The sequence below is a fragment of the Capricornis sumatraensis genome, chromosome 11, assembly GCF_032405125.1.
Source record: "Capricornis sumatraensis isolate serow.1 chromosome 11, serow.2, whole genome shotgun sequence".
Classification (NCBI taxonomy): domain Eukaryota; kingdom Metazoa; phylum Chordata; class Mammalia; order Artiodactyla; family Bovidae; genus Capricornis; species Capricornis sumatraensis.
This window is the reverse complement of record NC_091079.1, coordinates 20,071,505-20,085,799: the sequence shown is the minus strand read 5'-3', so window position 1 is coordinate 20,085,799 and position 14,295 is coordinate 20,071,505. Positions and strand designations below refer to the sequence as shown.

Below are 14,295 nucleotides of genomic sequence, written 5' to 3'. Positions count from 1 at the left end.
TGGAACCAAGTTGATTGATGGTATTGTTCAAGTCTTCTGTACCTGCAGTGATTTTCTATATACTTGTTATAACAATTACAAATAGAGGGCTGTTGGAATTTCTGTTGTATTTTGCATTTGTTTATTTCTCCGTGGATTTTTTTAGTTTTGAGTTTGTGTATTTTAAAGCTTTGTTATTAGGTGCATAAATGTTTAGAATTGTTATGTGTCTGCTAAGAAAATAGAGTCCTTGAAGTCAAGCTGACTCTGCTTTTAGTCTCCTAAATGAAAAGGTAGATAGAACAGGTCTTGTTTGCAAAATGAATTTAAGACTTAGTTAGCAACAGCAATGATAGAGTTTCCATTGTCTCACTGTAGAAAATAGGAGTAGTAAATACAGAGATGAGTAAGGGTGAAGAAAGACTTAGGGAACCCATGAGGATCTTAATCTAGTTGACAGGAAGGTGACTGCCAACTGGAAAAGTTGGTTAGGAAAGTGGAGGAGAGGACCTTTCCTGTAGTACAGGTTTCAGAAGGTCCAGGACTGCTTCTGGTGGCCAAGCCTCCGTGTCGGGAGACCAGCATAGTCTCGTTTGCAGAATGCTGCATCATGGTGAATCATTCTGGGCAGCTGCCAGTGTGCGAGCCATTTAAAACTCTTAAAATGAGTTAAGATTTTAAATCATTCTGGAGAATGAGAAGAGCAGACTGATGACCAAGCACAAGCTTCAGAAATATTTTATTGGATGTGTACAAGTGCTTGCATAATGTTGATTGAACCAGTAGGAAGTCAATTATTAAACATACACTTTTCCAAATAAAAAGCGATTTATCTTAAAACAAATAATTGCTATGCCTCTGAAGTCTACTTTATCTAATATTAATGTAGTCACTCCAGCTTTAAAAAAATTATTTATTCATGTATTTTTGGCTGCATTGGGTCTTCGCTGTTGTGCATGGACCTTCTTGAGTTGCTGCGAGCAGGCACTACTCTCCAGCTGTGGTGTGCAGGCTTCTCACTGTAGTAGCTTCTCTTTTTGCAGAGCTCAGACTCTAGGATACGAGTGCTTCGGTCGCTGCAGCACGCAGGCTCAGGAGTCGTGTTGCACAGGCTTAAGTGCCCTGAGGCATGTGGGGTCTTCCCAGACCAGGGATCGAACCTATGTCCCCTGCATTGGCAGGTGGATTCTTAACCAGTGGACTACCAGGGAAGCCCCTCCAGCTTTTCTGTGATTATTATCAGCCTCATTTTTCTTCTCCCATTCTTTTACTTTAGCCTCTTTATGTTAACATACTTAGTGTTTCCTGTGGTTTCTAGAATATATGAAATACAGTTGTAATCTAAATGTCTTATATAGTAATTCTTTCCTCTGCACCATTTCCGGGTCAGTGTCTATTGACTGCTTCATCCTCATTATCGGTTGTGTGTTGTTGTTGTTTTTAATTTATTTTTTTATTGATGGATAATTGCTTTACAGAATTTCACTGTTTTCTGTCAAACCTCAACCTGAGTGAGCCATAGGTATACACATATCCCCTCCCTTTTGAACCTCCCTCTCATCTCCCTCCCTATCCCACTCCTCTAGGTTGATACACAGCCCCTATTTGAGTTTCTTAGCCATATAGCAAATTTGGGTTGTGTTTTCTTGCCTCTTTGCATGCCTGGTCCTTTTTGATTGGATGTCAGACACTGTTATTTTTCTTTCTTATATTTGTTTGTTGGTGCGTGGTGTTTTGTTTTCCTCTTGTTATTCTCAACCTTTGTGCTGGGCTGGTCTAAGTTATTTGGGAATGGTTTGATCCTTTCAGGTCTTGCTTTTAGCTTTGGTAGGTGAAACCAGAATGGCATTTTACTTTTTTCTTCTTTTTCCTTTTTTGCCCGCATGGCTTGGCTTGCACGATCTCAGTTCCCCAGCCAGATATTGAACCTGGGCCATGGCAATGTGAACCTGGGATCCTCACCACTGGGCCCCTAGGGAACACCCTAGTTTTACTTCTTTACTGAGTTGAAACCCTCCTGAGTGCCCTTCCCAGCACGCTGAGAGTTGTGGTATTCCCCTGCTGCCAGGAGAGGCCCGTTCCTGGCTCATTGTGAGCCCCACGGATTGTTTCTGCTAATCATTTTGGGCAGTTCCTCCCCCTGGCCTTGGGTCATTTCTGGCCTCCTGCCTCCATCTGTGCAGCCAGCCACAGTGGGTGTTCTTCCCATGCTTTGTCTTTTTCCTCCCTTCTTCATCTCTTGTCTCTGATGCAGCTGAGAAAGGTTCTTTGCTCTTAAGAACTAAGGCAGGTCTCGCTCACATAATCTTGAGTTCCTTGCCTTAAGGTCTGTGCCCTTGACCCCATCTGCTAAGTCCCTTTTGCCAGCTGAGGCATGTGCTGAGGATGCGGACATGGGCATCCTTGGGGACATGATTTTGCTGCCCCTGTGCTGGCCAGTAAATCAGCTGAGTGACTGGGGACCCTCTGCAGGCCTCTGAGGGTCTCCCTGGTACTGGACCCTGTGGACTCCAGCAAGACCCAGGCCTCCCGAGTTGTTCCTGGGCCTGCTCTGGGTGTCCTCAGCTGGACATGCCCTTCAGGTGATGAGCTGGCATGATCACAGGCTTTCCCACTCTTTGTTCCTGATGCCCATCAGCTTGAGAACTCTGGTTCCATGTGTTTCATTCAGTTTTTTAGTTGTTTGGGTTGAGGCGGCAAATAGGTCCATTCCTCCCAGGCAGGCTGGGAGCTGATGTCCCTTATGTTTGTGTTTGCTCCTGCTCGAGTTGGGTGTGCATGCTGCTGCTGCTGCTGCTAAGTCGCTTCAGTCGTGTCTGACTCTGTGCGACCCCATAGATGGCAGCCCACCAGGACCCCATCCCTGGGATTCTCCAGGCAAGAACACTGGAGTGGGTTGCCATTTCTTTCTCCAATGCATGAAAGTGAAAAGTGAAAGCGAAGTCGCTCAGTCATGTCTGACTCTTAGCGACCCCATGGACTGCAGCCTACCAGGCTCCTCCGTCCATGGGATTTTTCAGGCAAGAGTACTGGAGTGGGGTGCCATTGGGTGTGCATGAGGTGAGGTGAGGTGAATTTGCTCAGTCGTGTCTGACTCTTTGCGACCCCATGGACTGTAGCCTACCAGCCTTCTCCGTCCATGGGATTCTCCAGGCAAGAATACTGGAGTGGGTTACCATTTCCTTCTCCAGGGGATCTTCCCGACCCAGGGATCGAACCCAGGTCTCCCGCATTGGAGGCAGACGCTTTAACCTCTGAGCCACCAGGGTGTGCATAGCTGTCTGCATTTGTATGAAGGATGCTCCAAACTGTGGAGCTGGAGCTGTTCAACCCATCTTCTCTGAGGCCTTGGAGATGGGTGGCTGTGGCTTTTTACAGGCAAAGCCCCTGTGCCAGGAGCGGGCTGCGTGCTCATAACCCAGACTGGCCCAAGGATCTCAGGAAGCGGATTCCATGCGCAGGGGTGCCTGCCTCTGAGAAGAGTCCTGATGGCTCTCTGTGGAGCCTGCGGCCAGCACCTTCATACCTGCCTGACAGTTATGGCATTTCCAGCCCTTCACCTTTGTGTGTGTGTGTGTGTGTGTGTGCCACCTCCTTTCTCTGCTGCTAATGGAATATGTGTTTTTATTTCTTGTTTTCCTTGTTATCTTTAGATGCTTTCCAGGAAAAGAGGGGAAACACCTTGCTGATGCCACCAGCTTCAAACCAGTCTTCTCCATCTGCTTTCTGTCTGCCTGGGATTCCTGGAAGTGTCTGGTCTGCTAATTTTATCTGTTCTTGTGTTCTAGCGCCCTTGTGGGCTTGTTCTTTTAAAACATGCATTTTTTCTGCCATTGCACTGAGGTTTTGGTGGGATGGGTGAATGCCTCGGACCAGGGTGCCTTCTCCATCTAGAGTTCTCACTTGTTGTAATCCCCGCACTCATCAGACACCTCTCACTGCCCCTTCCCATGTGGCTGCAGCCAAGTGAGTGTGTCCTCCTGCTCAGGAGCAGTTGGAGGCCTGTCTCCTTTGCTTCCTCTACTTGCACCCTTTTTTGGATGGGCGGTGCGCAGGAATGAAGGCGGTGCCCAGAAAATAGAGGACCCCAGTGTGAGAAAGCAGTCCCGAACCGGTTGTTGGAGCCTGTGACCATGTGGGGGAAGTGCAGAGGCACTTGCATATTCCATGGGCTTTATTCTTTGGGACCATCTGTTGCAAGTGGTGTTTTGAGACACATGATGTTTGAAAGTTGCAACTCTCAAATCCCGTGAGCTGTTTGGATGGTTGGTTTCAGACGCCAGAGAGCCCACCAGATCCCTGAGCTGCCTATCCAGTCTTGTTCAGCCAGCAGGAAGTGGGGGGTCCTGGCCACGCAGTGACCGAGGTGGTTGTTCTTGGCCCTTGGGGAGGGGTGTCCCTCTCTGCACAGTCCGTCAGCAGCACGAGGCCTTATGTGCACAGAGTGAAGGAAGATGCTGTCAGTGGAGGTGGTGATCGCGCTTGGCCTGGCCCCCTCTGCAGGCCAGCCTGGACGAGCCCCTGCGGGCCAAGCACATGGCGGCGGGGCTGCTGGCTGCTGGGGTGGAGCGGGTGCCGCCTGTCCTCTGCACACCACCCAGCCAAATGGTGGCAGAGACCGTTTCCCAGACGAACCCCTTCTGATCTTGTATTTTGCGCAAATACACTAACTGCTCGTAAACTGAGGAGGCCAGTGAATTAACTGTTGCACGTCTGGTGACTCCAGGTCTGAAGAGAGGCGTCCATGTTCACACCAGAAGGCGAAAAGAAGCCGGAGCCACAGTGATGAGTGAGACCTACGTGAAGAGTGAGTGTGGCCCCTTGGCTGGCCTCCGCGGCATGCTGCGGATTTCTGAGTAAATGCACTTGGGAGGAGTGACGGCTGCTTGAACACACTTTCTTTAAGGTTTCATTAGAAAAGAAAAGGAAGCTCTTGTCTCTGCCGACGCTGGCTCAGTCTGGGGGGGCAGCATTTGCCTGACACAGTGGCTTTGTGCTCCGTGGGGGACAGTTGCTGTGCCTTCCTCCTTGCCTACAAAAGCCCCAGGGCCAGTGTTCACTCTGACTGGCCTCTCTACCTGCAGCCAGGGCCAGCTCTTTGCCTAGGGCATGGTCCAGGGCGGAGTGTGGGCCAGAGGTCCTCCTGGAGTGGCTTCATGGGGCTGAGCCCACACTGCCTGCTTTTTATAGGAGCTCGGATCCAGCCGGGCTGGAGAGGCGGAGAAAACGCGGCCTGGGTTGGAAGTCAGGGTAAAGGTGGCCAGAGTGACCTCAGAGCAGGCAGCCAGTGGGTCCCAGAGACCTCGGCCAGCACGGTGGACGGAGGGGGCGGTGTGTGCGTCTGAGGCTGCAGAGGCCGGGCCGGTGAGGCTGAGTCCTCAGAGGCTGAGCCAGGCGGTGGGCCGGGGCCGGGCCTGACCCTGCCATCGGACTTTGTCACTGTAGGGCTGTCCACCATCCTGCTGGACGCCATCACTGACAAGGACCCTCGGGTGCAGGAGCAGGTATGTGGCGCCCTGTGCGCCCTCGGAGAGTCACAGCCAGTGGAGGTGCTTAGCGCCTGTGAGGAGCACCTGCGACTGCACGAAAAGGTATTGCTCCTCGCTCCTCGCGGATGGGGTGAGGCCTGCGGGGAGGGGCCTGTGGTGAGGGGTGGGACCTGTGGGCGGGGTTCGTGGCGAGAGGCGGGGTCTGGTGGGGCGGGGCCTTTGGTGAGGGGTGGGGCCTGCAGGGCAGTGGCCCAGGTGGGTCTGAAGTATGCAGCCAGGCTGCTGTAGGTGGAAAGTCGCACTGGCAAGTCCAGTATAGGTGACCCACTCTGTCCTGTGGGTTGGTCCTGTTGTGGGGGACCGAGTGGACGGCATTGTAGTGTCCAGTTGCCCTTGCGCAGGCCCAGTCCACCGTTCCTCTCATCTACCAGCTAGTGAGAGAGGGCCTGGGTCCCCGTGGTAAGCAGAACACGTGCTCGCATCTGGGACAGGGCGTCGCCCAGTGGGCCCGGGCCTCTGCTTCCTGCCCAACCATAGACTCCACTGGTCGGGCCCTGCTGAGACTGCACCAAAGGCTGTGCCAGCTCTGCCTCTCCCGGTCCCAGCTGCAGGGTTCTGTGACACTCCTATCTCCCTGTAGTGGGACATAATTTCAGTTTCCACAGTGCATAGTTTAGGCTCATTCCTAGGAGACTTGCAGTCTCAAAAGACCGTTTTTATTTGAGTGTTGGGCTCTTATCTGTCAGCTGCCATTTCAGGGTTGGACAGCTGAGTCCTGACGGGGGCCCTGGGCTCCTGAGCCAGTTTGATGACCCCTCCTCTCCAGCAGGGCCCCTTCCCGCCCCTGCCCCCACCCCCACCCCCACCCCCACCACTGTCCCAGTTTAAGGAGACCAGGGCTCATTCCTGAGCTTGGGGAGGAGCCATGAGAAACAAGTGAGTCCCGGTCCTTCCTCCACCATCTCTCTCTACAGCTAGCTCATCCATACCGATCGATGATCCTAAGGGCCATGGAGATAGTCGTGAGCAATCACATCGGCGAGCTGGACAAGGACATGACCAGGGCCATCATCCTCCTGGCCTCCAATGAGATGACCAAAGTGAAGGTGTGGGGGATACCTGCCCTGGCCTGGCTGACCTGCCCCTGGTTGGGGCAGGGAGCTGTTTTCTTCCCCCGTGCATTGAGAACATGGGCTTGTGTCTGCCTGCCTCAGGTCTGGCCCATTGGTCCTATGTACTGACTGCCCTTGTGGGGTGGGGCGGGTCACCCCACCATCTCAGATGGAAACCAAAGTGGAAGGCAGTGCTCCCAAGCTCTCAAGGCGAATGTAGGAGCACCAGGGTGTGCACAGGCTCGGGGCTCAGCCTGGGGCCCTGCTCACAGCAGCCCCAGAGCGTCCTGAACGCTGGCGGCCGGTCCTCCAATGGAACTGAAGGCAGAGTGTCCAGTTTTCCTCCTAGGCACCTTCAGGATGGGTGAGGTTTGCCTCCTTTGGTCAGCGTGTCAGTTGAGGTCTTTGGGGACAGGAGCTGGTCTCTGATTGGCAGCAAGCCGCCAGCAGCGTCCTGGTGGCGGTGGGGAGGCGGTTCATCAGCAGCGTGATGGAGGAGCTGCTGAGCAAGTTCCAGCCCGGGCTCCTGCCGCACCCCTGCACCATGCACACGCTCGCCAGCCTCTCTGTCTCCAATGGTAGGTGGCGGCCCCACCCCTCCACCCACATGCTCAGAGGTTCTGAGGATGGCACCTCGGTTCCTTGGGTCCCAGTTGCTCCACCATGTGCCCCAGGCTGTGTAGAGAGAGCTCAAGGTGTGTGGCGGGGTGGGGATGGCTCTGGGCCTCTGTGACGTGCCCCTTCTTGCAGTGTTTGGCATGGTGCCCTTCCTGACGTCCATCCTCAGCACCATGCTGCCCATGCTGGGCGCAGCCAAGCACGACTCAATGAAAGTGGTGTTCTGCTGTGGTAAGACAGGGCCTCTGTGGGGTGATGGGTGGGTGTGGCCTGCCCACAGCTGGGGGGTTCTTTGTTGCCAGTGCTCCTTTGTGGGGGGCTGGGGGGCCTTCAGGCTGCAGGAGGATGGTGGGACGATTAGAGGAAGGGTGATGCAGGTGGGGGCTAAGCGGGCACTGCTGCAGGTAGAGACCTGACCTCTGCTGTCTGGCGGCTTTTCTCTGCTGCTGGGGACCCCCCCACCAGAACCTTATGCCGTATTTCCCTGAGCCCTGGACACCTGATGGGGGGCAGGAGGAGACTGACCAGAGCTGCAGCTCCTTCCCACTTCTCTTCCTGCTTGCGCTGGCAGAGTGACATTTCCCTGGGTATCCTGGGAGTGGTCACTCTCCCACCCTCTGTGTGCCATGGGTAGCGCCTCATGGCATGACTCCTGATGGGCAGGAGGGCACTCCTATAGGGGGGAGCAGAGGGTCTTGAAAGATGGGGCCTGAGGGAGCCTGGCCTCTTCTAGTGGCCTGCACACAGTTCTTGTCCCTCGGCTTCCTGGTGTCCCTAGTGTCCCCTCCAGTCTCAGGAAGACAGCTGCTACTGAGGGGAGGGAGAGGGAACACCTAGGCCCATGAGGCCCCATGAAGACAGGATCCCCTTTTTAAAATAGTTTATTTTTGGTTGTGGGCTTCCCAGGTGGCATTAGTGGTAAAGAACCCACCTGTCACTGTGGGTTTGATCCCTGGGTTGAGAAAATCCCCTGGAGGAGGGTACAGCAACCTACTCTAGCATTCTTGCCTGGAGAATCTCATGGCCAGAGGAGCCTGGTGGGCTACAGTCCATAGGGTCACAAAAAGTCAGACATGACTGAGCAACTTAGCATGCATGCATGCATGCATGCATGCATTTTTGGTTTTGCTGGGTCTTTGTTGCTGGCGAGGGCTTTCTCTAGTTGTGCAGAGTAGGGGCTACTCTTTGTTACGGTGGCTTCTCTTATTGTCGAACATGGACTCTAGGCACCCCAGCTTCAGTAGTTGTGGCACACAGGCTTAGTTTCCCCGAGACATGTGGTATCTTCCTGGACCAGGGATCAAACCCAAGTCCCCTGCATTGGAACACGGATTCTGAACCACTGGAGCACCAGGGAAGCCCTAAGGACCCTTTATAATCCCCAGCCCAGGCTGTTACAGGTCCTGGGCTTCCACCCCCATGGCCAGGCTAGAGGGATGTGGTTAGGCTGTGGCCACACTGAGACAGGGGTTGAGAGGCTGGTAGCTGAGCAGAGAGTTGGTGTTTGCAGAGGAGTCCCAGTGAAGCTGCCTGTTCTGTGCACACCAGGGCACTTTCCTATCTGGGGCCTAGGGCTTTGGGCTGCAGCCCACCTGTTAATGGTGGCTTTGGGTTCAGGTTCCCCAGCTCTCAGGGACTCTAGGAAGAGCTCTAGCCCCTCAGAGCCCCCGCGTTCCCGTTCTCTCTGTTCCACGCCTTCCTCTTGAGGGCCCCTCCCACATGCGGGTGATAGCAGGCTGTTGGACTGAAACCCTCTTTGACCTGGTTTCTGCTGAAAAGGGAACTTGGAACAGGATCCCTGAGCAGCTGGGTGGGAATCACTGCTGAGCTCAGAGTGCAGGGGCAGGACACAGAGAGGACCGAGGCAGAGCTGGGGGGCGGGGGGCGAAGAGCGCCAAGGACAGTACTCATCCCGGCTGGGGGCACAGGAGGGACTGGGCAGAGCTGTGGGGGCTGGGGGAAAAGGGTGCCAAGGACAGCACTCATCCCAGCTGCGGGCACAGGAGGGACTGGGGAGAGCTGTGGGGGCTCGGGGAAAAGAGCACCAGGACAGCACTCATCCTGGCCGGGAGGGAGAAGGAGAGCCTGTGTTGGAGCTGAGGGCTAGTCCCTGGCCCGGCAGCTGCCCTCGGAAGTGCTGGCATCGCTCCAGGACTTGCAGAGCCCTGTGCAGGAGGCCCTGCCCCTCACAGGCTGCAGGCCTACAGTGTTCATCTGGCTGCCATGTCGTGTGTGAAGGGCTGGTTGGGGCAGCAGACAATGCCTGCAGCCACCCTCTGGCTGAGGTGTGTGCTCCTCGCCACAGACAGTGCTCCAGGTCTGCAGTTGAGGGAAGCATGGTCCTACCCACTGGAGCGGCCTCAGTCAGGCCAGGAGGGTCCACGTCAGCCCATCCGTGGCCTGGTTGGGCCACAAGAGGACTGGGACCTCTTGTTCTTCCAGGCAGTCTCCGATTCTGGGCGGATTGTGTTCATTGTGCAGGAAGGTGGCCCAGGTGGGCCATGGGACCCAGCACAGGAGCGTGTGTGCACTAAGAGGTTCTTGTCCAGCTCGCAGGATGCTGCAGCCAGGCAGGGGGAGGACGGGGAGGAGGGCCCCAGAGGTGGGTGGACAGGGCCCAGACAACAGGTGCTCAGCTGGCCTGCACACCCTGCCAGCGCCGGCAGGCAGCCACAGCTCACCGCTCACCAGGCAGGTCCAATGAGAGAGGCAGCAGCAAAAGAAACAGGAAGGGAGACGGGGAAGCAGGCAGCTGAGGGAGGGGAAACAGGCAGGAAAGAAACAGGAAGGGAGACGGGGAAGCAGGCAGCTGAGGGAGGGGAAACAGGCAGGAGAGCAAATCTGGTTGACATTTCACTGAGACGAGAGAAGATGCATTCATGAAACAGAAGCACTTTGCTCTGAAGAAGCTACGTTTGGACAATGCAATAAAGCTTTTGGGAATTACCAACATGATGAAAATGAAAGGTAGAAATGGAAGTGTTGAGGAAATCCTCTAGAAAATAGAGCCAAAAATGCAAGTATGCGGAAAACAGAAGAGAAAGAAAAGACTTAGCGAGTGAAGCTGTGAAGCCAGTCTTGGATGATCACCCTGGATAGAAGGAACAGAGGAAGCGGAGGAGGGGGCGGTGCGGTGGGAGCTGCCCCAGATGGAGAGGCCCTCCCCGCACCCACTTCGGGAAGCTTCCGCAGGGCAGGTGGTCAGGAGAAGGCCGAGGGCTTGCTTTCTGCTTGAGGGAGAGTGCTAGAAATTTCCAGCGGAAGGCACCACTGAGAGTCAGCTCCCTGCCCCGAGGCTCACTGAGCAGGAAGGTGTAGAGAGGCTCCTTGAGAAGCCAGGATCCGGAAGTGTGTGGCCTGTGTGGTAAGGCTGGGGGAGCCTCAGGATGTGTGGCAAGAAGTGTGGAGGTTGCCACAGTGACTTGGGCCTGGAGAACGAGGGAACTCCAACCCCAGACAGTCCTTAACTCAGAACACAGCTGGTCATGGAGTGAGTGGTGGGCTCAGAGCCACAGGGGTCTGAAGGGGTGGATGGAACAGGCTGGCCCTGGCCTGGGGTACGTGGGGAACACTGCGCACGTGTGTGGAGAGAGAGGCCCAAACCTGGTGTTTGCTTCTGGAATAAGGAAAAGCAGGCTGGGGAGGGGCCTGAGTGGCTCGTTTACCTGAGGCACATGTGTCCTTGATTAAAATCACAAACCTGGTAAGAAACTCAGGGCGGGGGTAGTTCTATTTCTGACCATGTAATGTCCTGTTATCCTGAAAGCCCTTCCCACACAGGGTACCTCAAAGCCCTGGTCAGCTTGACCAAGCAGTCTGAGCAACTCAAGGAGCAAGAGTAGGGGAATGCAGGGGTTGGGGTGGCAGGCAGGGACCAGGGCCCACCTAAGCGGACCCCCTCCCCCGAAGGCACCCTCAGTGGGAGGACAACCCAGACGCAGGCCTCCTGCTGTGGGCCCCGGGGGTAGGGGGGTCCTATATGCTCTCTGATTGCTTGTGATCGTAGCTGCCTTCCTGTAGGCAGAGGGCTGGGCTGCAAAGCCTAAGCTGAGAAAGTAGCCTTGCAAGTGGTCCAGGTCATGAGCTGGAGCGCGTGGTCCTGTCAGTCAAGATCCTGGGGGTGGGCTCTGGCCTCGGGGCCAGCTGTGAGCCAACACCGCTGCCAGCCATCTGTTTCTCATCTCCTCCACTGCACAGGCCTCAGTGGGGCTGCGTGGCCAGGTCCTGGCCTCTGACTCTTTGTGGTCCCATTGTCTCCCTTGACCCACAGTCTAGGCCCTGCTGACCACTCACAGGTCTACACCTAAGTGGGTCCCCCCGGCTTCCCTGCCTGGGCATCCACAGCACTGTCCCTTGCATGGACAGAGCCCCGCCCAGGCTGGTGTTCCTCACCTTCAGCACCGCACCCCCACCCAGGCTCACATACCGGGTCTTCCTGCATGTGTCCTGGGGGTCCTATGCCATCTTGGACAGCAGCCCTTGAAAGCATGTGGTATGTGTGTCCGTGAGGGGAGAGGTGGGCACCACAGACTAGAGTAGGCAGGTGTGGTGGCCTGGTGGCATTTGGGAGAGGTTGGTCATGTATTGGTATCCACTGTGACACAGGGCCACAAATCAGGGGATTAAGACAATGGGGCTGTCTTCTACAGCTTAGAAGGCCAGTGTCTGAGAGCAGGCTGTTGGCAGGGCCGCTCACCTTCTGTGACTCTGGACAGAGTCCTTCCAGGCTCCCCTGGTGTCTGGAGGTGCCTCTCAATCTGGGCTTGAGGCCGCGTTACTGCGCTGTCTGCCTCCGTCATCAATATGTCTGTCTACTTATGAGGAAAGGGTCCTGGGGGGTTAGGGCCCACCGACCCCACCCCACCCCGCCGTGACCTTGTCTTAACTTAGTGTATCTGCAGAGACTGAATTTCTAGAAAAGTCATGTTCCAGGTTCTGGGAAGGGCAAGAGTCAGGGAACCCTTCACTCCCGCCCCACCTGGTAGTCCTGAGCCTGGCCGGGGTGCTCAGGAGGGTGTCTCACAGGCGGGCATGGGATGTTAGAGGGGTTGCGTGAGAGCCAGCGTGACCATGCCTGCTGCTTCACCGCTGGGGTCACCGCAGCTCTGCAGCGCTTCAGTGAGAGCACCCTGGAGTACCTGGCCAACCTGGATCAGGCCCCAGACCCCACAGTCAGAAAGGACGCCTTTGCTTCAGACATCTCTGGTGCTTACGACATCCTTTTCCACCAGTGGCTACAGAGCCGGGAAGCGAAGGTACGCTCTGTGGGTGGGGACTGGTGGCCGCACCTGCTGGCCACCCTCTCCCTCCCCAGCCTGGAGGTCCTGCCACAGACCCCTGGGCCCTCTGCCATCCCGCAGGATCTCGGTAGAGATTTGTGTCCATCCGCCCACACCGAGCCTTGTGTTGTGGGTCTCCCCTGCAGGTCCTCGCAGCGTTGGGCTGCTTTGCTGAGGCCCCACCCCCACCTTGGGGCCTCCACGCATTAGGGAGGTGCCTGGCTGCTCCTACTTCTCCCCAGGCCCACTCCCTCCGCCTCGTAGGAGCCTCTGCTCTAGGTCTGTGGTGGAGGATTCCTTGCCCTTGTGCCCCCACCACTGACCGGTGTCCCTGCCCCCTCTAGCTGCGGCTCGCAGTGGTGGAGGCCCTGGGGCCCATGAGCCACCTGCTCCCCAGCGAGAAGCTGGAGGAGCAGCTCCCCAAGCTGCTGCCCGGCGTGCTCGCCCTCTACAAGAAGCACGCCGAGACCGTCCACGTGTCCAAGGTGTGCACAGTGTGGCTGCGGGCCTCCGTGGCTGAGGCCTTGGTGGGCTGTTGGCCTCAGCGAGGGCTGCGGGCAGAGCTGGAGAGCCAGGCCCCTGGCCTCACGGGGCCCCCTTCCTGGCACCGCTCCCTCCTCGCTCCAGCCCCAGGGTGGTGTCCTACTGGGAGGCTCTCCTAGCCAGGTGGGATGGGGCTGGGGGCCAGGAGATCCTGACAGGCCGCTCCTCCCTGCAGAGCCTCGGCCAGATCCTGGAGGCAGCCGTGAGCGTGGGCAGCCGCACTCTGGACGTCCAGCTTGACTCTCTCCTTGCCGCTCTGCACGCTCAGGTGGGCTGGTGGAGGGGGTTGTGAGCAGGCTGGGGCCAGGCGCTGTTCTCCTGCTATGGGGGTGCCTGCTGAGGGGCCCAGGGAGCAAGACTCAGGGCGGGGATCCAGCCAGGTGGACCTCTGCGGGCTTCCCGAGTCATCTGGGTGCAGCCCATGGGGGTACACTGACTCGGGCAGTGGGGCACCGGACAGCCCTACATGCAGGGGCAGGAGTGGGGGAGGCGGCCAGCAGGGCAAGGGGAGCGTCTGTGCTGCCTGCAGGTCCCCGAGGGTCAGGGCTCAGGCGGAGCAAAGGAGCCGCCTTGGCAGCTGAGGCCGGCAAGGGGAGAGCCCAAAGCTTCTGCTGGAGAAAGGGCCTCAGGGGGCTCCTCAGCCGTAATGAGCCTGAGAAATTATGAAGTGGATAGATGCCTAGAAAAATCTTAAAAATGTCACAATTGGTAGAAGAGAAATAGAAAATTTGACTAAACCAGTAAAGAAATGGAGACCACATTCCAGGCCCTTCCTTTCTGACAGCAAACCCTGGACCCAGTGCTGTTCAGGTTGCCTCTTCCAGACTTTTGAGGGATAGCCCATTTCCACCTCACATAGGTGGGCTTGGAAATGAGAAAAGGATCTGGAGCTGCCTGACAGGTTCTGTGGGGCTGGTCTTGACTCCAAGTCAGGACCACACAGAGAAGTCTGGGCACCCGCGGGTGAGCTGGCATGAGGGTCTGTGCGGAGGAGAGTTGGCTGCCCACCCTGTACTCGCTGCACACGGGGCCCAGTGGGAGGGGCTGTGGGAAGGTTCTCTCTGATCTCAGCGATGCAGAAAAAGCTTTTGAAGAAGTTTAGCACCTATTTGTCATTGAAACTCTTAGCAACCGGGATGGGAAAGGAACTTCTCTTACTTGGTAAATTTTAAATACCTGACCCATCAGCATGCATCATACATGTGATGGATACAGTTTGCATCACAATGGATAGAAGTGACCACCTTCCCTTAGCGTCCAGAGCAGGAAGGGGCC

The 14,295-nt window shown here is 56.2% G+C and overlaps 1 protein-coding gene and 1 non-coding gene across 7 annotated transcripts in view; both read left to right on the top strand.

The window, feature by feature from the left end:
• The window catches only part of MROH1 (maestro heat like repeat family member 1), a 51,428-nt gene that overhangs the window by 10,297 nt on the left and 26,836 nt on the right, over positions 1–14,295 (top strand). For 4 of the 6 annotated variants that reach the window (XM_068983266.1, XM_068983267.1, XM_068983263.1 and 1 more), the window contains exons 2-10: positions 3,633–3,735; positions 4,706–4,786; positions 5,425–5,570; positions 6,443–6,574; positions 6,996–7,158; positions 7,331–7,429; positions 12,302–12,453; positions 12,822–12,962; positions 13,196–13,288. In XM_068983266.1, the coding sequence (XP_068839367.1) occupies positions 4,765–4,786; positions 5,425–5,570; positions 6,443–6,574; positions 6,996–7,158; positions 7,331–7,429; positions 12,302–12,453; positions 12,822–12,962; positions 13,196–13,288 (948 nt within the window). In that variant the 5' untranslated portion in view covers positions 3,633–3,735; positions 4,706–4,764. The remainder of the gene's footprint in view (positions 1–3,632; positions 3,736–4,705; positions 4,787–5,424; positions 5,571–6,442; positions 6,575–6,995; positions 7,159–7,330; positions 7,430–12,301; positions 12,454–12,821; positions 12,963–13,195; positions 13,289–14,295) is intronic. The other 2 variants (XM_068983265.1, XM_068983264.1) reach the window with 1 other exon arrangement.
• LOC138088860 (small Cajal body-specific RNA 15) lies at positions 210–328 on the top strand. The gene has a single exon (XR_011145765.1). It is a non-coding gene; the product is annotated as a small Cajal body-specific RNA 15 (non-coding RNA).